Source organism: Suncus etruscus, chromosome 16, assembly GCF_024139225.1.
Source record: "Suncus etruscus isolate mSunEtr1 chromosome 16, mSunEtr1.pri.cur, whole genome shotgun sequence".
Classification (NCBI taxonomy): domain Eukaryota; kingdom Metazoa; phylum Chordata; class Mammalia; order Eulipotyphla; family Soricidae; genus Suncus; species Suncus etruscus.
In genome coordinates, this window is record NC_064863.1 from 71,376,015 (window position 1) to 71,399,836 (window position 23,822).

At 40.5% G+C, this 23,822-nt stretch overlaps 1 protein-coding gene across 1 annotated transcript in view; it reads left to right on the top strand.

The window, feature by feature from the left end:
- Positions 1-23,484, top strand: part of LOC126032203 (uncharacterized) — a 57,544-nt gene extending 34,060 nt beyond the window's left edge. Inside the window, exons 5-6 of the mRNA XM_049789879.1 lie at positions 580-738; positions 23,353-23,484. Coding sequence (XP_049645836.1) covers positions 580-738; positions 23,353-23,484 — 291 coding nt within the window. The remainder of the gene's footprint in view (positions 1-579; positions 739-23,352) is intronic.
- The last annotated feature ends 338 nt before the right edge of the window (positions 23,485-23,822 follow it).

Consider the following 23,822-nt stretch of genomic DNA (forward strand, 5'->3'; position numbering starts at 1 on the left):
CGCTAAGGCTCTTGCTTAGCATGCAGCTGGCTAGGGCTGGATCCCCAGTACTGCATATTTCTCTATAATGTCCCCACCCCCCATTCCACAGTATAGAACAGGCGTGAGCACTGCTTGGTGTGACTAAAAATAAGTAAATAAAAAGCATGCTAGGGGCCGGCGAGGTGGCACTAGAGGTAAGGTGTCTGCCTTGCAAGCGCTAGCCAAGGAAGGACCGAGGTTCGATCCCCTGGAGTCCCATATGATCCCCCCCAAGCCAGGGGCAATTTCTGAGTGCTTAGCCAGGAGTAACCCCTGAACATCAAACGGGTCTGGCCCGAAAAAAAAAAGCATACTAAATGCATAAATCATTTTACAAAGCTACTTCCTTCCCGGAGATGCCTCAAAGATAGTCAATATATAATAACCACATGCACTGATAATTGTCTGTCCTGCACCCTTTTCACCTCTTTTTCTGAAGATTGATATGGGACCATGACTTAATCAATTCCTTATACTGAAATATAAATGAGGTGTACTTTTGACATAATACAGATTTCACATGTAAAAATTAAAGTTTGCATTATATTTCACTCATAGGTGAAATACAATAACAATGAGGATGACGGCTCAATACTCACTCTGAAGAGTCAAATATCAGATGTAAAAAGCATTATGACTAAAAATATTGATAAAGTTTTGCAAAGTGAAGAAAAATTGAATAGTCTCTCTAATCAAATGGATGAGACTGAAGTAACGGTAAGTAATTCACACCCTTCAGATATACCAAGCCAAATGATTACTACTTGAGACAAAATAACCAAAAGCAAAAACATGCCAGATAATCCTTTGTCAACCTACCTCAGATTTATCTCAAAATGTTTGAAATGCAACTAAAATATTAAAAGAGCAACTATATAAAACAAACCATATAGGCAAACTTTTTTAATTTGCAGTTGTTTTAATTAATATATGAATGTTATCTTCAGAAACACATTTGCTTATTTAGAAAATAAATTGTAGGGGCCAAAGAGATGGCACAATGGTAGGACTTTTGCCTTGCAATCCCCAACTTGGGATGGACCCGGATTCAGTTCCCAGCATCCCTGAGCCTGCCAGGAGCTATTTCTTTTTTTTCTTTTCTTTTCTTTTCTTTTATTTTTTTTGTTTGTTTTTTGGGGTTTTTTGTTTTTTATTTTTGGCACCCAGGGGTTACTCCTGGCTATGTGCTCTGAAATTGCTCCTGGCAGGCTTGGGGAACCATATAGAACACCGGAGATCAAACCATCCCAGGTTGGCCATGTGCAAGGCAAACGCCCCACCACTGTGCTATCACTCTGGCCCCACCAAAAGCAATTTCTGAGCATAGAGCCAGAAGTAAACCCTGAGCACCACTGGGTGTGACCTAAAAACCAAAAAAAAAAAAAGGTTTTTTAATTAATTAATTTTAAAAAATAAATTGCAGCGGGGGCAAAAGAAGAGAGAGCATTCAAAAATGAGCTTACGGGGCCGGGCGGTGGCGCTAGAGGTAAGGTGCCTGCCTTGCCTGCGCTAGCCTTGGACGGACCGCGGTTCGATCCCCCGGTGCCCCATATGGTCCCCCAAGCCAGGAGCGACTTCTGAGCGCATAGCCAGGAGTAACCCCTGAGCGTCACTGGGTGTGGCCCAAAAACCAAAAAAATAAAAAAATAAAAAATGAGCTTAGACTAACAAATAGCATAGTGGGAAAGGTGCTTTCTCTATATAGATGTGCCTTCAGTTGGGTTTATATGTTAATAAGTGTTAGTATTCTTTGATACCTTAATCCAGGGGTCCTCAAACTTATTAAACAGGGAGCCAGTTCACTGTCCTTCAGACTGTTTGAGGGCCAGATTATAGTAAAAACAAAAATTATGAACAAATTTCTATGCACACTGCATATATCTTATTTAGAAGTGAAGAAACAAAATGGGAATAAATACAATATGTGGCCCGCGGGCCGTAGTTTGAAGACCCCTGCATCATTACATAAAGTCAGCCCATATCACTTGCTTCTTTTTTTTAGCTCAAGTCTATGTTATTTTATTTGTTTGTTTTTTGAGGGGGGTCACACCCAGAAACACTCAGGGGTTACTCCTGGTTCTGCACTGAGAAATCACTTCTGGCAGGCTCACAGAACATATGCTGGGGATCAAACCCAGGTCTGCCAACGTGTAAGACAAATGCCTTACCTGCTGTTCTATCACTCCAGCCCCAAGTCTATCTTATTTGATAAATGTCTTGTCTTTATTGTGTATATTTTTCCACTTGATTGTTCTTAATCTTTCACTTAGTGCTTGTATTCATCTATTTTTTTAATTATTTAAAGACCACATAACATAGTTGGCATAGTTGATCATAATACATTTGTTTTCAAGTAATTAGAAACAAAATAATTTTTATAAAGGTGGAAAGAAAAGAAAGTAAAAAAGAGTACAGCAACAAGCAAATTTGTGAAAAATATTGTCTCTTGCAGTGAGATTAAGTCATTATCAGAAGGTTTAATAAACTCTTGTTGGTAGTTGGTCTTTCTGTATTTCTCTTGTTTCTGAACTTTATGTAGTTTAAGATACACATTGATCTATAAATTGGTGTGTTTCCATAGGGATGATACTATTTTTTTTTTTTTTTTTGGTTTTTGGGCCACACCCTGTGACGCTCAGGGGTTACTCCTGGCTATGCGCTCAGAAGTTGCTCCTGGCTTCTTGGGGGACCATATGGGACGCCGGGGGATCGAACCGCGGTCCATCCTAGGCTAGCGCAGGCAAGGCAGGCACCTCACCTCCAGCGCCACCGCCCGGCCCCGGATGATACTATTTTAAAATGGAGTTGTCCAAGAATTCCAAGTAATGTTGCTGATACTGTGGCTTTTGTGGGGCACATGTTTGGCTGTCAAGCCTTCAGAAGTAAAGAAGGCTTAGAGGTAGGGAGAGTGAAGTGTGCCTGCACTTACTCCAAAAAAAGTCCTGGTAATGTCAGCCCAAATTCCAACATACTGGAGCTTTGGTCAGACTGGTGTCTGCAGAGAGCCATAGATGAGTGCTGAAGCGGGGCCATTAGTGAAGCAGCTATTATGGTGCAGTATGACTTCAGCTGTGACTTCAGCAGGATGGTGATTTGCCAGCTTTCTTCTGCATGAGCAATATACCTATGGTTTTTGCATGGCTTGGTTTACATCTCTTCTGAGAATAGAATCTGTGAATCTATGGAACTGGCTAATCTAGACATGGCAACTGTGTTCTGTACTTACCTTTGGGACTCAAATGAGTCTCTTATAGATAACAGAAGGTTAAGTTTTGTTTTCTGATTCTTCTCACCTCTCTGTACCTCTCCTTCCTTTTCTCCCCCTTTTTAATAAATAAATGGTTGATTGAATCACCATGAGATACAAAGTTGTTCAGGATGGAATTTCAGTCATGAAATGTATAACATCCTTCAGAAGTATGCATTTCCTGCCACCAATATCCCAAGTTTCCCTTCTGCTCTCTCCCTGCTTGCTTCAGTGGCAGGTATTTTTCTTCGCTTTCTCTCTCTATCTCTCTCTCTCTCTTCATTTTTTTCCTTTTAGACTCTGTTGTTTATAGTATTGCTACTGAGGGGTATATGCATATTACTTTCTCCCCTTTCAGCGCCCAATTCTTGTCCAGAGTGATCATTTCCAGCTATCGTCATAGTAGTCCCTTCGTTGCCTTAACTGCACTCCCCCTCTATTTGTGGCAAGCTTCCTACCATGGACTGGTCCATTTCCTTTTCTATTGCAATGGCCCAGTGTCACACCATTGCCTACCTCAGATGCTCCTGCATTTAGTTCTACTAGAAGTTTCCCAGCAGGTGGCAGTGCTTGAACATCGAGCCTAGATATTTGCACAACTCTAGTTGTGCTCAAGCACATTTTAGTTCTAGCATTCACTACAAGTCACTGGTGTACTCAACCGTGTGCTGACCAGGGAATCTTCCTGGCCATGTCACTTCATGACACTTCACAGCTCTTAGCTTTGCTTGCTGGGGTTCATAACCCTTTACTAGTGGGGATCACGCATACCGGGCTGTACTGCATCTGGCACCTGCTATGTTGAGAATCACAGACAGTAAAGCTGACAGGCTCATTCAGCAGAGAAGTGAAGGGTGACCTTCATCACAGGCAGCATCACCAAGATCTGAATACTCTGTCTTAACTTTGCAAAGCTTAGTCAAGTCTGCTCTCCCCATGATTGTGAGTGCAGGTTATTGATATTTAGTAAAAAAAAAAATTTGATAGAAAAGAATTTGTGGTGCTGGAGTGAGAGTTGTAGGGTACATGACTTGCACACAAAAACCCATGTTCAATTCTCAGCACTTTACATCATCCCCTAGGCACCACCAGGAGTAATTCCTGAGTGCAGAGCCAGGAATAATCCTTCGGTATAGCCAAGTATTCACCCTCCAAAAAAATAAATAAAAGAATTTGTGTATATGTATCTGTGACTGTACTAAGATTCAATACTTTAGATCTGTACTCTACTACAGAGCTCTAGTCCTGGCTTGAGCAACGTGCTGGTTTTGTATGTAGGTTCTGGGTTTTTTTGTTTTTTGTTTTAGTTTTTGGGTCACACCCAGCGGTGCTCAGGGGTTACTTACTCCTGGCTGTCTGCTCAGAAATAGCTCCTGGCAGGCACAGGGGACCCTATGGGACACCGGGATTCGAACCAACCGCCTTTGGTCCTGGATCAGCTGCTTGCAAGGCAAACGCCACTGTGCTATCTCTCCGAGCCCTGGGTTTTATTATAGTACATCTCTGCAGTTTTAAATGGCTCTTGCCTTTGATATTTGTCTTGTCTTTGATGTGTAGTAACTAGGTTCCATTAGCCTTTTGCTTGGTTCTTGTAAGTAGTTTTGTCTTGAGGTCACCATGATGTTTACCTCTCAGAACTTAACCTTATTGGCTATTTAAAATGACAAACAAGGAACTGTCCAGTACCTGACACTGGCTGCCATGCCAAGCCTGAGCTGGTCTGGGCAGCAACTGGGGGGTCGCAGTTGTGAGTGCCTGGCATAGGCCAGGGTGCCAAGCTTCAGCCAACCTGGGCAGCACTCAGGAGTTTGTGGTTACACGAGCCTTGCTCCTGCTGTGGAGCTGAGATGGAGAAAGCTGGGGGATTCACAAATCTGGCAAGTGCTAAGGTTCCACAGTGACACAGACCCATGCAGCCACTGAAAACTTGAACCAAGGCAAGTCTGAAAAGAGGTTGCGGGGCCGGGCGGTGGCGCTAAAGGTAAGGTGCCTGCCTTGCCTGCGCTTGGACGGACCGAGGTTCGATCCCCCGGTGTCCCATATGGTCCCCCAAGCCAGGAGCAACTTCTGAGAACATAGCCAGGAGTAACCCCTGAGCATTACCGGGTGTGGCCCAAAAACCAAAAAAAAAAAAAAAGAAAAGAGGTTGGAACATAGAATGCATTCAAGGACTAGCAGGGAACTGGCTACTGGACCAGCCAACGAATGCAGCAGGCCATGTGATTCCCTTGCATTCTGACTATTCTTGGGAGAAACCCTGGGGTGCTTGCTTGTTATAATAATGTGGCTGAGAGGTTGGAGTGATTAGTAGAGTGAGTAGGGTGCTTGGCTCTTACGCGGCCAGCCTGGGTTCAGTCCTCAGCACTCTATAAAGTTCCCTGAGCCTGCCAGGAGTGATTCCTAAGCACAGAACCAGGAATAACCCCTGAGCACTGCTGGGTGTGGCCCCCCAAAAGGTAGCTAGTTTGCTAGTAGTCATGTGAGGATTGCTTTGGGACAGATCTACTGATCTTCCAGAGGTCAATGCTCTTGAGAGCTATCTCTCTGCCCTCAACTAGTTCAGCTATTTGCCATGGGATGGCTTTCTCGTTAGTTAGGAAGGTGGATTCCATAGCATCCATTAGCACTGTTATCAGCAAGATTGTAAGTGATCATCAATCTGGCATTTGATTCATATTGGCAACTCTAACCCTGATTCACACTGTGTCATTCATATCATGCCTACTGTTCAGGTGCTGTAAGTACACAATTATGGGATAGTGCGGCTAAATGTTTGACACAGCCCTGTCCCAGAGTCAAGTTTCTGTATTTGGATTGCAGTTTAATGCCCTTGACAATTCTTTCTTGTCAAGATAAGTTTTTGATCACAATCCACCCAAATGTATAAACTGTTTTCATCAGGTTCTGGTTTATTTTCATACCTAAACTGACCTTTGATATAGAATTACAGGAATATAGATATAGAATTGATATATATATTGATATAGAATTATACAGGAAAATATTATTCTATACAGGAAAATAAAGAAAAGCATTATTTTTCTTCCTAGTCAGCCATCTTGGTCCTGCCACCTATACAAATACTATGTATTTGAACAAGTCAAGCCTCTACATTATTTTTATAACAGGAAACAAATTAACAAATTAAGTTCATGTTGGTTTTTGTAATGTGCAAAGAAAAACTAAAATAAATCATCTAGAATTGCAATTTTACATTATGACAGTTGTAATACAAGAACTCAGATAATACAAGCCAGGCCATTTAAATTCATTGAATATTTACTAACAAATTTTCTTAGGTCTATTATGAACAAGGTGCCATGCTGGTCATCTTCAGGAATAAAAAAATAAAAATATATATTTGATATAGTTTAATCTACTTTGGAGACAGATTTGCATGAAACTAGATACAGTTTAAAATATTATTCACTAGCATAATAAATGATAATGTCTAATAACAGAATAGTTATTCTCAAAGAACCGATAGTATCTACAGTCTTTTTTTGTTTTGTTTTGTTTTTTGTTTTTGGGTCACATCCGCCTATGCTCAGGGGTTACTCCTGGCTCTACGCTCAGAAATCGCCCCCGGCAGGCTCCGGGGACCATATAGGATGCCGGGTTTCAAACCAGCGACCTTCCACATGCAAGGCAAACTACCGCTGTGCTATCTTTCCAGCCCCAGTATCTACAGTCTTACAAAGCACTTTTAATTGTACTCAGAAAATTCTATAGCCACTCAGAAGTGCTCAGGGCTCTGTGCTCCCTTGCTCTGTGCTCAGGGATGTGATGTGATGCTGGATGCTCAGGTCACAGCCACTGTGACTACATGGAAGGCCTTCATTCTGTTGTATTAAAAGCCAGGGTGTGTTTCTCAAAGGCCATGGTTTAGAAGTCTGAGAAAATTTATTTTATTTAAAAAATGTTTACTAGGGTCTGGAGAGATAGCATGGAGGTAGGGTGTTTGCCTTGCATGCAGAAGGATGGTGGTTCGAGTCCCAGCATCCCATATGGCCCCTCAACCCTGCCAGGAGCGACTTCTGAGCGTAGAGTCAGGAGGAACCCATGAATGCTGCCGGGTGTAACCCAAAAACCAAAAAAAGAAAAATTTACTAGGGGCTACAGCAATAGCATAGCTGTAAAATAATAAAACTATCCCATTTTACCAGATGATACTTTACGAGGCTTCAGTGTTTTCCCGCATTTTATTTGGGGTCACTTTAAAAATATATCTATGGGTACTGAGAGAGAGCTCAAGTGATAAAATCACAGGTAGACTGAACTTGATCCCAGCACAGTATGACCCATCAGTTCCTCTGAGTACAGGCCCTGGTGCCACCACCAACCAATAAGATGGCACCTTTAAAATTTTTTAATAAAGATTGGACCCAGAGAATAGCACAGCAGGTAGGGCACTTGCCTTGCATGCAGAAATTTCTGATTCAATTCCAGAAGTGACCTCCAGGAGTGACCTTGAGCACAGAGCCAGGAGTAAGTACTGAGTATAGCTAGGTATAGCTCGAAAACAAAAAATATATATAAACTAAATATATATTTCAAATATATGTTAATATGTACATTATATATATTTATATTTTATACATTAATATATTGGTGTATAATATGTCTGTATTTAATATAAATATATTAAAGTATATATAATATATATATAAACTAAAAATAATAATATCTTGGGGCCGGAGTGATAGCATGGAGGTAGGGCATTTGCCTTGCATGCAGAAGGATAGTGGTTCGAATCCCGGCATCCCATATGGTCTCCCGAGCCTGCCAGGAGCGATTTCTTTTTTTTTGGGGGGGGGGGTTGGGCCACACCCAGCGGTGCTCAGGTGGTTCTTCTGGGCCCGGAGAGATAGCACAGTGGCGTTTGCCTTGCAAGCAGCTGATCCAGGACCAAAGGTGGTTGGTTCAAATCCCGGTGTCCCATATGGTCCCCCGTGCCTGCCAGGAGCTATTTCTGAACAGACAGCCAGGAGTAACCCCTGAGCATCGCCGGGTGTGGCCCAAAAAACAAAAAATAAAATAAAATAAAATAAATAGTATTCCAGTGTGTATGTGTGCGTGTGTGTGTGTGTGTGTGTGTGTGTATTTATTTATATCAACATTTCTTTATCTAATTCATCTACTGTTGGGTACTTAGGTTGTTCCCTGAGCTTGACTACTATAAGGGTCTGTCTATCCCAGTACCACAGTTTTGTTTTGTTTTTAAAAATTTTTTATTTTTATTTGTTTGTTGATTGATTTTTGGGCCACACCCAGCGGTGCTTAGGGGCTGCTCCTGACTCTGCACTCAGAAATCGCCCCCGCAGGCTGGGGAACCATATGGGATACCAGGAATCAAACCGGGTCCCTCCTGGGTCAGCGCACGCAAGGCAAATGCCCCATGGCTGTGCCATCTCTCCAGCCTCATTACCACGTAGTTAAGATTTCTACTATGGCTTTGATTTTTTTGTTTTGTTTTGTTTTGGGTTCACATCCGGCAGCGCTCAGGGGTTACTTCTGGCTCTATGCTCAGAAATCGCTCCTGGCAGGCTCAGGGGACCATATGAGATTCCAGGATTCGAACCACCGTCCTTCTGCATGCAAGGCAAATGCCTTACCTTCATGCTATCTATTTGGCCCCTTTGTTGAGTTTTTAATGATAATAAATGTTAAACCTTACCCCACGTTTTCTCTCCATCTATAAAATTATCACGTGGTTTTATTTTTCCTTTTATCCTTTTTTTAATGTAGTATATCACATTAACTAATTTGAGTATATTGAACCTCCCTTGTATTCCTGGGACAAGTCCTGCTTGACTCTGGTATTTGATCCATTTAATGTATTGGTGTCACAAATTTTATTTAGGATCATGGATATACCTACCTGTATATATCTTTATATATATCTATATATTATAACATTATAATATTATATATATCTTTACATATTACATAGATATATCCTATATCTTTATAATAGTCTATACCTATCTTTAGTGATATCTTTGCTTTTGGTATCAAGGTAAAACTATTCAGACTTCCTGTTTCTTCTCCTCTCTAGACAAACTTTAAAAGATTGTTTAGTAGACCCTTCTTTTTTTTTTTTTTTTGGTTTTTCGGTCACACCCAGCAGCGCTCAGAAGTTACTCCTGGCTCTATGCTCAGAAATCGCTCCTGGCAGGCTCAGGGGACCATATGGGATGCCGGGACTTGAACCACCGACCTTCTGCATACAAGGCAAATGCCTTACCTCCATGCTATCTCTCTGGCCCCTAGTAGACCCTTCTTTAAAGATTTAGAAAATTCACCAGTGAACCCATTTGAACCTAGCTTTCAATTTGGAGGCAGATTTTTTTTTTATTTCTGTCTCAATTCCCATGATACTAATAGGTCTATTTTTATGTTCTACTTCATCTTGACTTTGTCTTGGGAAATTATGACTCTTACAATTTTGTTCAGGGCTGGACAGATACATGCACTTGCATACAAATGACCCAGGTTCAATCCCCTGCACTACGTATGGTTCTCTGAGCCATTCCAAGAGTGATTCCTGAGACTTGTCAGAGTATGCACTGTGAACTACCAGAAGTGGTCCAAAAATAAAAACAAACAAATAAATAACCTGTCCAGTTCTTCTAAATTCTCCAATTCAATAGCATATAGTTGTTTGTAGTAATGTTTTCATATCTTTTCTAGTTCTGAGATGTTTATAAACTCCCCCCTTTTATTTCTGTTCTGATTTATCAGTTTTATCATTTTTTTCTCTCTGGCTCTAAATAAGGATTTGTTAACCTTATAAATTCTTCTCCAAAAACCCACCTTTTGGTTTCACTGATCTTGTATTTTTTTATTTTCCTGTTTTTACATACGCTCATAATTTTTTTTCCTTTTACATACTTTGAACTTTCTTTGTTGTTCTGTGTCTGGCTTCTTGAGATGCAAGGTTAGATAATTTATTCATGACTAGTCTTGTTTCCTGGTGAATATATTAAATTTTAATGTAGGTCCCAACATACATTTGTTATGAAGAATACCACAATGAACACTGTTGCAATTGTCTCTTGGTACACAGTTTAATGTAGTCCTGTTTGTTTATCTTTGCTTCCACTTATTTGGATAGTAGAGTTTTCTCTTTGAAGATGCTTGTAGTTTCAATGTCATTGGAGTGTTTTGCCTATGTTTTCTTGACTTTTTTTTTTTGTTTTTGTTTTTTGTTTTTTGGGCCACACCCGGCGATGCTCAGGGGTTACTCCTGGCTGTCTGCTCAGAAATAGCTCCTGGCAGGCACGGGGGACCATATGGAACACTGGGATTTGAACCAGCCACCTTTGGTCCTGGATCGGCTGCTTGCAAGGCAAACGCCGCTGTGCTATCTCTCCTGGCCATTGCCTATGTTTTCTTTTATATACCTTATAGTTTCAGGTCTGATATCAAGGTCTTTAATCCATTTTGATTTGACCTTTGTGCATGGTATTAGTACTCTTTTGTGCATGTGGCTGACCACAGTTGTTCCAACACCACTTGTGGAAGAGGCTCTTCTTGTTCCATTTTGCATTTCTTGCCCTTTTATCAAAGATTGATTGTATGTCTAGAGGTCATTCTCTGAATACTCAAGTCTATTCCACTGATCTTTGGATCTGTCTTTGTTCCAATATCATACTGTTTTAATGATTATTGCTTTGTAATACAATTAATGTCGGGAAAAGTGATGCCTCCCATATTTTCCCCCCTAAGGGTTGCGTTATCTATCCTGGGTCATTTATTGTTCCAAATGAATTTCAGGAGTGTTTGATCCACTTTGAAGAATATGGTAGCTTTAGAGTAATTACATTAAATATGTATAACGCTTTGGGAGTATTACCATTTTAATGATATTAACCCTTCCAATCCATGAACAGGGTATATGTCTCCATTTCCTTGTGTCCTCTTTTATTTCTTGAAGAAGCAGTGTCTTGTAGTTTTCTTTGTATTGATCCTTCATCTTTTTAGTTGTTTCCAAGGCATTTGAATTTCATAGTGATACTATTATGAATGGGATTGTTTTTTAATGTCTATTTCTTCTTTATCATTATTTGTGTATAAGAATCCATTGATTTTTGCATGTTAATTTTTGTTGCCTGCCACTTTGCTATATGAATTTATTGTTTCTAGGTGCTCTATATTTCTAAATATACCAGTAGTATCATACCATCTGCAAACAGTGAGAATTTGACTTCTTCCTTTCTTACCTGAATGCCCTTGATATCTTTTTCTTGCCTGATTGCTATGGCAAGTACTTCCAGTACTGTGTTGAATAGGAGTGGCAAGAGTGGGCAGCCTTGTCTTGTACCAGATTTTAGCGGAAAGGCTTTGTTTTTCCCCCCATTGTGTATATTTGCTATTGGCTTGTGGTAAATGCCCTTGACTGTGTTGAGAAAAGTTCCTTCCATTACCATATTGAGTCTTTTCATGAATGGATGTTGGACCTTATCAATGTTTTCTCTTCATGCATTAATATGATTATGTGGTATTAATTTTCCTTTTTTGATGGGCTGTATTACAATGATTGGCTTGCATATATTAAACCATCCTTGCATCTATGGAATGAATCCTACTTGGTCATGGTGTGTGACCTTCTTGTTGAGTTGATGGATCCTATATGCTAGAATTTTGTTGAAGATTTTGCATCTGTGTTCATCGGGAATATTGGTGTATAGTCGTTTTTTTTTTTGTGTGTGTGTGTGTGACATCTATCTGCTTTTAGATTCAGGATGATGTTAGTTTCATAAAAAAAAAATATTTGGAAATGTTTCTGTATTTTCCTGAAGAGCCTGAAAAGAATTAGCAATGGGTTCTATTGAAAGGTTTGAAAAGTATTTGTTAGTGAATTCATCTGGGCCTGGGCTTTTGTTTGTGGGAAAACTTTTGATTACCATTTAATTTCCTCAATAGTAATGGGTCTGTTCAGATATGCTAGATTATCTTGTTTCAACCTTGGGAAGTTATGAATACAAGAATTTATCCATTTCTTCCAGATTCTCTTTTTTGTGGCACAATTTCTCAAAGTAGTCTCTAATTACTCTTTCAATTTCTGTAGTATCTATAGTAATCTCCCCCCTTTCATATCTAATTTGGTTTATTAAGTTTTTCTATCTTCCTTTCTGAGTTTTGCTAGTGGTTTATTGATCTTGTTTATGTTTTTCAAAGAATAAACTCCTGTTTTCATTGATCTAGATAGTTTTTTGGATTTCCAATTTAATTTCTGCTCTAAAATTTATTATTTCCTTTTGTCTGTCTATTTTTGGTTCATTTTGTTCATATTATGTTTTCTAAAGTACATGTTCTTTAATATTTTAGTAAATAGGAATTGTTTGTAATATATGCAATTTTTGCATACTGAATTTTTATCTCAGTCTTGCTGAATTTCTTTTTTTTTTTTTTTTTTTTTTTTTTTTTTTTTTTTGGGCCACACCCGGTAACGCTCAGGGGTTACTCCTGGCTATGCGCTCAGAAGTTGCTCCTGGCTTGGGGGATCGAACCGCGGTCCGTCCAAGGCTAGCGCAGGCAAGGCAGGCGCACCTTACCTTTAGCGCCACCGCCCGGCCCCCTTGCTGAATTTCTATCATAGTATTGTCTATATGCACTTTTTTTTTTTCTGGGCCACACCCAGTGTTGCTCAGGTGTTGTTACTCCTGGCTGTCTTCTCAGAAACAGCTCCTGGCAGGCACGGGGGACCATATGGGACACCGGGATTCGAACCAACCACCTTTGGTCCTGGATTGACTGCTTGCAAGGCAAACGCCGCTGTGCTATCTCTCTGGGCCCTATATGCACTTTTTTGGGTTTTTTTTTTTGTTTGTTTGTTTGTTTTATTTTTGTATTTGCTTTGGTTTTGGGGTTTGTTTTTTTTTTTTTTTTTTTTTTTTTTTTTTTTTTTTTTTTTTTGTGGTTTTTGGGTCACACCCGGCAGTGCTCAGGGGTTACTTCTGGCTCCATGCTCAGAAATTGCTCCTGGCAGGCACGGGGGACCATATGGGACGCTGGGATTCGAACCGATGACCTCTTGCATGAAAGGCAAACGCCTTACCTCCATGCTATCTCTCCAGCCCCGGTTTTGGGGTTTTTTTGCCACACCTTTGTAAGGCTAGGGAGACAAGCTTAGGGGTTACTCCTCGCTATGCTTTCAGAAATTACTCCTGGCTTGGAGGACCATATGAGACGCCAGGGTATTGAACCGAATTGATCGAACTGAGGTCCATCCTGGGTCAGCCACATGCAAGGCAAATGCCCTACCACTGCCCCACCGCTTCAGGCCTTCTATATGCATTTTCTACATAGAATTCTATCATATAATAATGACTTTTACACATGATCTCTATATAAAATTGGGGGGGCAACCTCTATTTAATGATCTATAGGATCATTGAATCATGTATTGTGGGAGGCCCATGTATGGTGTCAGGATTGAACCCAAGTCAACTGCATACTATAGAGATACTATATCTCTGGCCTGCAATGAATATTTCTTTTTTCCCTTTTCTACTACATTAGCTAGAATATGCAGTAAACTATTGAATAGAAACAATGCCTAAAACATTTGCCTAACTGAAAAGAAGTATATTTATTGCTTTCTAATAATTAGATATATATATTCAGACTTGGATAAACACTTTTAACAAGTTATAAATGCTCCTGTAAGGCTAAGGAGACAAGCTCTGTATGGGCATATGTGTAGCGTGTTCCACACTCAGATTTCTTTCTTTTTTTTTTTTTTTTTTTTTTTTTGGTTTTTGGGCCACACCTGGCAGTGCTCAGGGGTTACTCCTGGCTGTCTGCTCAGAAATAGCTCCTGGCAGGCTCGGGGGACCATATGGGACACCGGGATTCGAACCAACCACCTTTGGTCCTGGATCGGCTGCTTGCAAGGCAAACACCGCTGTGCTATCTCTCCGGGCCCCCACACTCAGATTTCTATAGTCAGCATCACATGACCTCCTGATTCCACTGGGCATAAATCTTTTGACCCAAACTATACACTGTCAGATCCATCATCACCTGGAGTGGCCTGGGATCCCAACATTGCTAGGTATGACCATACTAAAAAATAATAGGATAAAGATAATTATGTTAGCTCTTAAAAAAAAATATTCCGGGGCTGGATAGATAGTACAGCAGGTAGGGCATTTGTGTTGTACACAGCCAACCCAAGTTCAGTCCCCAACATCCCATATGGTCCCCCAAGAACTGCCAGGAGTAATTCCTGAGCACAGAGCCAGGAGTAATCCCTGGGCATCTGCAGGTGTGGCCCAAAAATCAAATAAATAAGTATATAAATAAGAAAAATAAGAAATCCTTCTCTCCTTCACTAAGAAATTTTGCCATAAGAGAGTGTTGAATTTTATCATATGCTCTTTCTACATTTTCCTTAGCCTTGTACATTAAACTTCTATGTATTTTGATGGATTCAGTGTGCTAGCCTTATCAAAAGACTAAATAGTGCCTCAAAACAATGAATCTAGAAAATACAAAAACTGTGTACTTATACTATTCTGCACTTGCCACTCTCTTTTCATCTTCTAATTTTTTTTTTTTCACTCCTAGCACTTGAAAACCAGTAATATACTTTCTTTAATTTCAGGTTTGCAGTAACAACTCATTCTGCTGACAATTTTAACCTCATTAGAAAAACTAACTTTTTGGGCCCGGAGAGATAGCACAGCGGCGTTTGCCTTGCAAGCAGCCGATCTAGGACCAAAGGTGGTTGGTTTGAATCCCGGTGTCCCACATGGTCCCCCGTGCCTGCCAGGAGCTATTTCTGAGCAGACAGCCAGGAGAAACCCCTGAGCACTGCCAGGTGTGGCCCAAAAATCAAAAAAAAAAAAAAAAAAGAAAAAAGAAAAGAAAAACTAACTTTACCAACGTACCTTACTTTCTCAATGTCTTAACTCAGCAAAAGTTTTGGCTAACAGTCTAAGGTTGTTACCTAATAATCTCAGTGAAACAATTTGGTAATCCAAGAACTGAAGTGTTTCCCATTTTGTGACTCTAAGGTTTGGATTTTAAAGTGTTTGCATTTCAAGTAACATCTGGGAGAAGGGAATGAATAAAATACATTTGCTCATTGCTAGCTACTTCAACGCAGATGTAACACCTATCACTTTTACTCACACTCCATTGTCTTTTTATAAGAATTATTCTTGGGCCCGGAGAGATAGCACAGCGGCGTTTGCCTTGCAAGCAGCCGATCCAGGATCAAAGGTGGTTGGTTCAAATCCCAGTGTCCCATGTGGTCCCCTGTGCCTGCCAGTAGCTATTTCTGAGCAGGCAGTCAGGAGTAACCCCTGAGCACCACCGGGTGTGGCCCAAAAAAAAAAAAAAAAAAAAGAATTATTCTTATTGCTTTGCATATTCTGAGTAGTTAGGATATAGCATAAGTGACATGGGGAAACATGGAAATGAGATCTGGTTAACAGACTGGCCAGAAACTTTACATTATGGAAAAGGAACTGAAGTCTTCACTGGAAAGCTATTATGTCTTCAGTAAATGAAATTATTTAGGCTAAACGTAATGATCTCACATGAAACATCTGGGTTTTCAGAAAAAGGTAAATAACAAAGGAAGTGGTAATGATAGGTAATTCTACAAAATACTGATGTATGTGACATGGTTGGATTTTAGATGTATTTTGAAGAAAGAGGGAAATAAAATTGCTGATAGTTTACAAGTGGAGTGAGACAGATTCAAGGAGGACTCAAAACTTTGAATCTGGTTCCAAGTTTGGATGGAAACTCGGTGTAATTCCACTGTTCTTATTCCATGTGTGGGAGGCATACCCTGCCTTTCTTGAAAGAACTAGGCCCTGCACCACAGGCCAGCCCCACCATACACAGATGGCCACAGTAATAATGACAAAGTCATTTCTCATAGCTTACTCATTTACTCATAGCTGTGCACCTGGTCTTACCCTGAATTGCTTCTAAATTCAGCTACACATTTGAATGTTAGTGCTTTATGAGAATAGAGACATAGATAGTTATACAAATGTTAGCATGGTATTATATTATTTTAATTTCATTATATTATATTATTGTGGCATCATCAGGTCTATTTTTTAGTGTTTGTGTTTTAATATAAGGAAAAGAGATAACACACAAAATCCAGAAATTTATGTCCAAAAATAACTTTAAGAAATTATATTTCGGGCCCGGAGAGATAGCACAGCGGTGTTTGCCTTGCAAGCAGCCAATCCAGGACCAAAGGTGGTTGGTTCGAATCCCGGTGTCCCATATGGTCCCCCGTGCCTGCCAGGAGCTATTTCTGAGCAGACAGCCAGGAGTAACCCCTGAGCACCGCCGGGTGTGACCCAAAAACCAAAAAAAAAAAAAAAAAGAGATTATATTTTCTTTAACTGCCTTATCTTTCAAACCACTCTTATGTTTTTACACTATCCTTTCACAATTATGTTAAGATACTTCCTTTTTGAGAAAGGTGAGTAGGAGCAGCTAAATAAAAAAATGAATCTTGGGGCTGGAGAGATAGCATGGACATGGGGCATTTACCTTGCAGGCACAAGGACAGTGGTTCGAATCCCGGCATCCCATATGGTCTCCTGAGCCTGAGCGCTGCCGGGTGTGACCCAAAAAAACAACAACAACAAAAAGTTGAATCTTGATTAAAGCATTTTATAATTTTTCTCACATTATTTTCTGTCTACAACTCCACTATTAATCACCCTCTATTTTTGCCTAAATTAAATTTCCCTATTTTCATGGTCTCTGTATATTCTTGATAAGTCAATACATTTTCTGTCAACTAGGAGACAAATAAACTTTCTGTCAGAGAGCTGGAGGTAAGGTGCATACATGTCTTGCACACAGCCCACCAAAGTTTGATCCCTGGCATCCCACATGGTCCCCAGAGCATCACCAGGAGTATTTCATAGGTGCGGAGCTAGGTGCGCCCCCCTAACAAAGTAACTTACATACAAAGGAAAGGCCATAAAATTAACAGACCTATCAAATGAGACTATCAGCCAGAAGAGAATGGAGAAATATAGTTCAAAAACTCAATGAAATAAGCACCTACCCAAGAATATTCTAGCTGGCTGGATTATCCTTCAGATTTGAAGGAATGATACACAGTTCATGGACAGGCAACAGGGATTTTATAGCCCAGAAAATGTTTTGCAAGTAGCACTAAGAGCTTCCTAAAAGAACAGCACAAACTTCCCAACACTTGGCAATGACTATGGCACTCAGTCAGGGTTGCCCACTACTAAGCTTGTTTACTCCTAGCTGTCCAAGGGTTTCTATTCATTTTCTTTTTTTTTTTTTTTTTTTTTTTTTGGTTTTTGGGCCACACCCTGTGACGCTCAGGGGTTACTCCTGGCTATGCGCTCAGAAGTTGCTCCTGGCTTCTTGGGGGACCATATGGGACGCCGGGGGATCGAACCGCGGTCCGTCCTAGGCTAGCGCAGGCAAGGCAGGCACCTTACCTCCAGCGCCACCGCCTGGCCCCTCTATTCATTTTCAAAACTGAATTAATGCCACATTCACATGGACTGCTCGTGATCAGTTTCTTTTTTTACATCCAGGGATATTTTATATTTTTATTCCAATCCTTTACTTTTTTTTTTTTTTTGGTGTTTGGGCCACAGCTGGTGATACTATAGCTCCAGCCTCCCAATCCTTTACTTATTATTAATCCAGACATTTAAGCTGTATCTAGTTTTGTTCTAAAACCAATATTCCTTTTCTTTTTTTTTTCTGCCAATATTCCTTTTCATAGAATAAAACACTCTATTTTTATAGGCCTGTTCATATTTTTACATTATAATTTGGGGGGGGGGGAACATTTGGAAATGCTCCTGTCTATGGATTCAGGAATTATTCCTGGCAATGCTCAGAAGACCATATAGGATGCCAGACATCTAACCCTGTATTAGTTAGTTGTATAGTTGTATGCAAGACAAGCACACTACTACCCACTGTACTTTTCAGCCCCTACATTTAATCTTTTTGTTTTGTTTTGTTTTGGGTCACACCAGCAGCACTCAGGGGCAACTCCTGGCTCTATGCTCAGAGATCGCTCCTGGCAGGCTTGGGGGACCATATGGGATGCCAGGATTCGAACCACTGTCCTGCAAGCAAGGCTATTGCCCCACCTCCATGCCATCTCTCCGGCCCCTTAAATTATCTTAATTCTCTTTAAACTTACTGAATTTTACACTTATACCTTTTACATATTTCATAGAAACTAAAAGTTTTTTAGTTTTATTTATGACAAGGAAGACATAATTATCACTACAATAAGATCCAAGTACAAAATAAAATTTAATGCTTTATATTTTAGGTGCCAAAGTTAACTTAGTTATGTAAATGAGGCAGTAGACAATATAGCATTAAATGGTTTGAATTGACATAGGTTAAAATTACAAAGCCATTGGGGCCGGAGAGATAGCATGGAGGTAAGGCATTTGCCTTTCATGCAGGAGGTCACTGGTTCGAATCCCGGCGCCCCATATGGTCCCCCATGTCTGCCAGGAGCAATTTCTGAGCCTGGAGCCAGGAATAACCCCTGAGCACTGCCGGGCGTGACCCAAAAACCAAAAAAAAAAAAAAAAAAATTACAAAGCCATTAATCATCACAAATTGACTTTTACTGATTTTCTGATCATTCTATTTTCGTCATTCCTTTAAGTTTTGTTGGAGCAAATAATATGAAATAAATTTGTTATATAGATATATATATGTATATATATCAAGGTGCGATTCCTGATATATATATACACACACACACATGTATCAAGGCAGGCATGCCGGGTAGGAGGTGGAGTGAAAGAGGGCACATGAGGACAATCATGGAGGAAGGGGATATTGGTGATAGGGTTGGTGCTGAGACATTGTATGCCAAAACAACTCTATTATGAACAACTTTGTAAATCAGTTTATTAAAACAATAAGTTAAATGTTAATTTTTTTTTCTTTTTTTGGTTTTTGGGTCACACCCGGTGACACTCAGTGGTTACTCCTGGCTATGCATTCAGAAATTGCTCCTGACTTGGGGGAACATATGGGGCGCAGGGGGATCGAACCACAGTCTGTCCTAGGCTAGTGCAAGCAAGGCAAATACCTTACTGCTTGCACCACTGCCCGGCCCCAAAAAATATTTTTTTTAAATTTATACCTTAGAGGAAATAAACCAAAGTGCTAATATTTAATAATTATTGCCTATCCATTATGTATCAGACACTATTTTAAACCAAAGTTCCAATGTACACATTTTAGACTGGATAATATTTGCTGGTGGGAGAGGGTAATGAAGGGGACTACCCTATAAACTGTAGGATGTTTTTTGTTTTCTTTTTGTTTGTTTGTTTGTTTGTTTGGTTTTTGGGCCACACCCGGTGGTGCTCGGGAGTTACTCCTGGCTGTCTGCTCAGAAATAGCTCCTGGCAGGCACGGGGGACCATATGGGACACCGGGATTCGAACCAACCACCTTTGGTCCTGGATCGGCTGTTTGCAAGGCAAACTGTAGGATGTTTAACAGCATCCCTAACTCTATCCATGAGACATCAATAACAGCCAACGCTAGACATGACCATCCAAAATGTCTAAACACATGGTGCCCAAGTGATAGTAAAGTGGGTAGTGTTTGCCTTGCACGCAGCCACCCTGGGTTCAATCCCCGGCATCCCATATGATCCCCTAAGTCTGCCAGAAGTGAACTCCTGAGAGCCACTGGGTGTGGCCAAAAACAAAACAAAAAAGTCTCCGCATATTGCCAACTTTCCCCTTTAGAGTAAAAACACCCATCTGAGAACCACTGTTCCAGTACTGGGAAATATAGTAAAAATAAGCAGGAAAAAGCTAAAATAAAAATTACCTCTGAAAACCAGGCTCAGTGGTGGAAAGGATTAGGACAGAAAAATGCTTTTACTCATAAAACCTTGCAGAACTGGCTTTTCAAACTGTGTGTACATTAACCAAAAGAGAACAAATCTTAGCAAAGGATACAAAGTCTTTCTATCTTATTTAATAATTCTATACATTTTAATAATACAACTCCAGATTTGAATTCCACTATTTCCATTTACTAGCTATATAACCTTAAGAAACTTAAACCTTATCTTTCTTCAACACTATAAAACAGAAATACATAGATTATTAGTGTGTATATTATTAAACAAAACACATATAAAGCAACTCACTGACCACCTGAATTTAAGGCATTTCATAAGTTATAACATGCTGGAAAACATACCAAACTTACTAGCTTTCTTATGTCAGGCGCTGGGGATTGTCTAGAAATGTGCTTGGGTACAAGAATCTGGAGTTATTTTTTTCTTTTCTTGGTTTTGATTTTTGGTTTTTAGGCCACACCTGGTGGCACTAAGGGGTTACTCCTGGCTATGCACTCAGAAATTGCTCGTGGCAGGCTCCCAGGACCATATGGGATGCCTGGACCAGGTAAGCTGCATGCAAGGCAAACATCCTACTGCTGTGCTATCACTCCGGAGTTCTATAATTTGTTACACTTTAGTGAGATCATCTAAGCAGTACCAGAACCCCATGCCATGTATAGCATAAAAAGCTATAATAAAATCATTATAAAGATCGCATAATCCTTTTTTTGTTTTGTATTGTTCTTGGGCAACATGCAGCAGCACTCAGGGTTTACTCCTGGCTATGGGCTCAGGAATCACACCTGGCAGTCTATGGGATCATATGGGATGCCAGGGATCGAACCCAGATTGGCCCTGGATCGGCTGCATGCAAGGCAATAGGCCTTGCAATAGGCAAAAGGCAAATAGGCAAAACCCACTGTGCTATTGCTCCAGCCCATACATTGTGTAATCTTACTGGCATAATTTAGTCTCATCTGGCAGTTTAGATCAGCGTTTTTCAACAACTGTGCCGTGGTACACGAATGTGCCGTGAGATAGTCTGCTGTACCGTGGGAAAAAGTCCAATTTCAACTGTAACATGCGGCTTCAGCTCACAAACAGACCAATCATTATAAAATAGTAATTATAACTTGTTTGATTCCTATTCCAGAGAATTACTTTATATATAGTCAATATAGGCAGAGTTAAATATATATAATAAATAATATAAATATATAATATCGGTTTTTGGGCCACATCCGGCGGTGCTCAGGGGTTACTCCTGGCTGTCTGCTCAGAAATAGCTCCTGGCAGGCACGGGGGACCATATGGGACACCGGGATTCGAACCAACCACCTTTGATCCTGGATCGGCTGCTTGCAAGGCAAATGCCACTGTGCTATCTCTCCGGGCCCAGAGTTAAATATTTTTTTTTTGTGGTTTTTTTTTTTTTTTTTTGGGTCACACCCGGCATGCTCAGGGGTTTTTCCTGGCTCCGTGCTCAGAAATTGCTCCTGGCATGCACGGGGGACCATATGGGACGCCAGGATTTGAACTGATGACCTTCTGCATGAAAGGTAAACGCCTTACCTCCATGCTATCTCTCCGGCCCCAGAGTTAAATATTTTTAACTTTTTTTTTTTTTTTTTTTTTTTTTTTGGTTTTTGGTTTTTGGGCACACCCTGCAGCACTCAAGGGTTACTCCTGGCTCTAAGCTCAGAAATTGCTCCTGGCAGGCTCAGGAATGCCGGGATTCAAACCACCATCCTGCATGCAAGGCAAACGCTCTACCTCCATGCTATCTCTCCGGCCTTTTTAACTTTCTTTTTTCTTTCCATTTTTGGGTCACACCCGGCAGTGCTCAGAGGGTACTCCTGGCTCTGCACTCAGAAATCGCTCCTGGCAGGCTCAGGGGACCATATGGGATGCCGGGATTCAAACCATTGAACTTCTGCATGCAAGGCAAATGCCCTACCTCCATGCTGTCTCTCCGGCCCCCTTTTTAACAATTTTTGTTTGTTTTTGAGGCCACACCCGTTTGATGCTCAGAGGTTACTCCTGGCTAAGCGCTCAGAAATTGCCCCTGGCTTGGGGGGATTATATGGGACACTGGGAATTGAACCGTGGTCCTTCCTTGGCCAGCGCTTGCAAGGCAGACACCTTACCTCTAGCGCCACCTCACGGGCCCCTTTTTAACATTTTTTAATGGTGGTGTGCCTCTTGATTTTTTTTTTCATGAAAAAAGTGTGCCTTTGCACAAGATTGAAAAACACTGGCCTAGATATACCAGATTGTCACTAATTCCTCAAAATCAGCTACTATGTTGCATACTATCATTCTCATTTAATAAGTATATTCACTCAATATTAATTGAACAACTACAGTTTGTCATATACTGTGGGGAATACAGCAGTGAAGACAAAAATCTGTGTTCCAAGGAGTTTCCTTTATAGAATAAATAAAATATTGCAAATAAATAAAATTTGCAAAATGTAGGTATGAATTTAGTACTTTGGAGAACAAATATGAATTGAGGTAGGGATAGGAATAGCTAGAAGTGCTATAAGAAATATAATTTAAGGGGCTGAAGCAATAGCACAGCGGTAGGGCTTTTGCCTAGCACGTGGCTGGCTGACCCAGGACAGACCTCGGTTCAATTCCTGGCGTCCCAAATGGCCCCCAAAGCCAGAGGGATTTCTGAGAGCACAGCCAGGAGTAACCCCTGAGCGTCACCGGGTGTGGCCCAAAAACAAAACAACGAAAAGTAATAAAATAACATTTAAGAGAAACCATGTTAAATAAAGATAAGAAAGTTGAAGCTCAAAAATTAGGAGGCATGCAATTCAGCCAAATGGAGAATAAGAGAATAGCTGTCATCTTGCTCTACCAAGTTATAAAAGCTATTCAGAAACATTTTGGTGGTGGTGATGGGTCCTGTGGTGGTATTGGGAGTTGGACCACACCCAGACTATGTATGATAAAGAATCACTTCTGTCAGTGCTTGGAAGATCAAATGCCGCGTACAGGGAATCGACTGACGTTGGCCACACAAAACCACCTTCCTCCTGTACTTTCTCCAGTGCAGACTAAGAATGACTAAGCCCTTTGGAGATTGGTTACAGGAAATAAAATCTCTTCTACAAAACTCTACTAAATATTGAAGATAGATAGTAGTCTTGAAATAGAAGCAAAGCATTAAATTTGTGTTTGTTCGTTTCAGGCCAAAACATCTCAGAAAACGAAGCTTCTTAAGAGGATATTGTGGAAACATTTTCAAAAGATGACAGTCATCACTCTGGCAATTTTCCTTTTAATCATTATTCTTTTAAGTACAAATATAATCCCAATCTGACTATTCCCAATCCCCAACAGGTACCAATAAATTGCCGTATGTCTTTCTAGTTTCACAGCCAACAGTTCTGAAGACATTCTCTAGTGGTAGAACTGGAGAAGAACTGGGAGTATGGGCTTGGTCCTTTAGCATCCCTTGACCTTATCTTTGTTATGTCTTCCAATGCTGTGCATTTTTTTGTTCTTTCCACTTCCTCAGTAGGGCCCCAGCCTCTCACCCTTTGTTGAGATTAAGAGTGCAGGACTCCTAGAATCAGACTACTTGACAGCCAAGTAAGATTCTGCTATCAGGTACTTGATTTTGGATGTTAACTTGTGCCCATATTTTGTCTGTAAAAT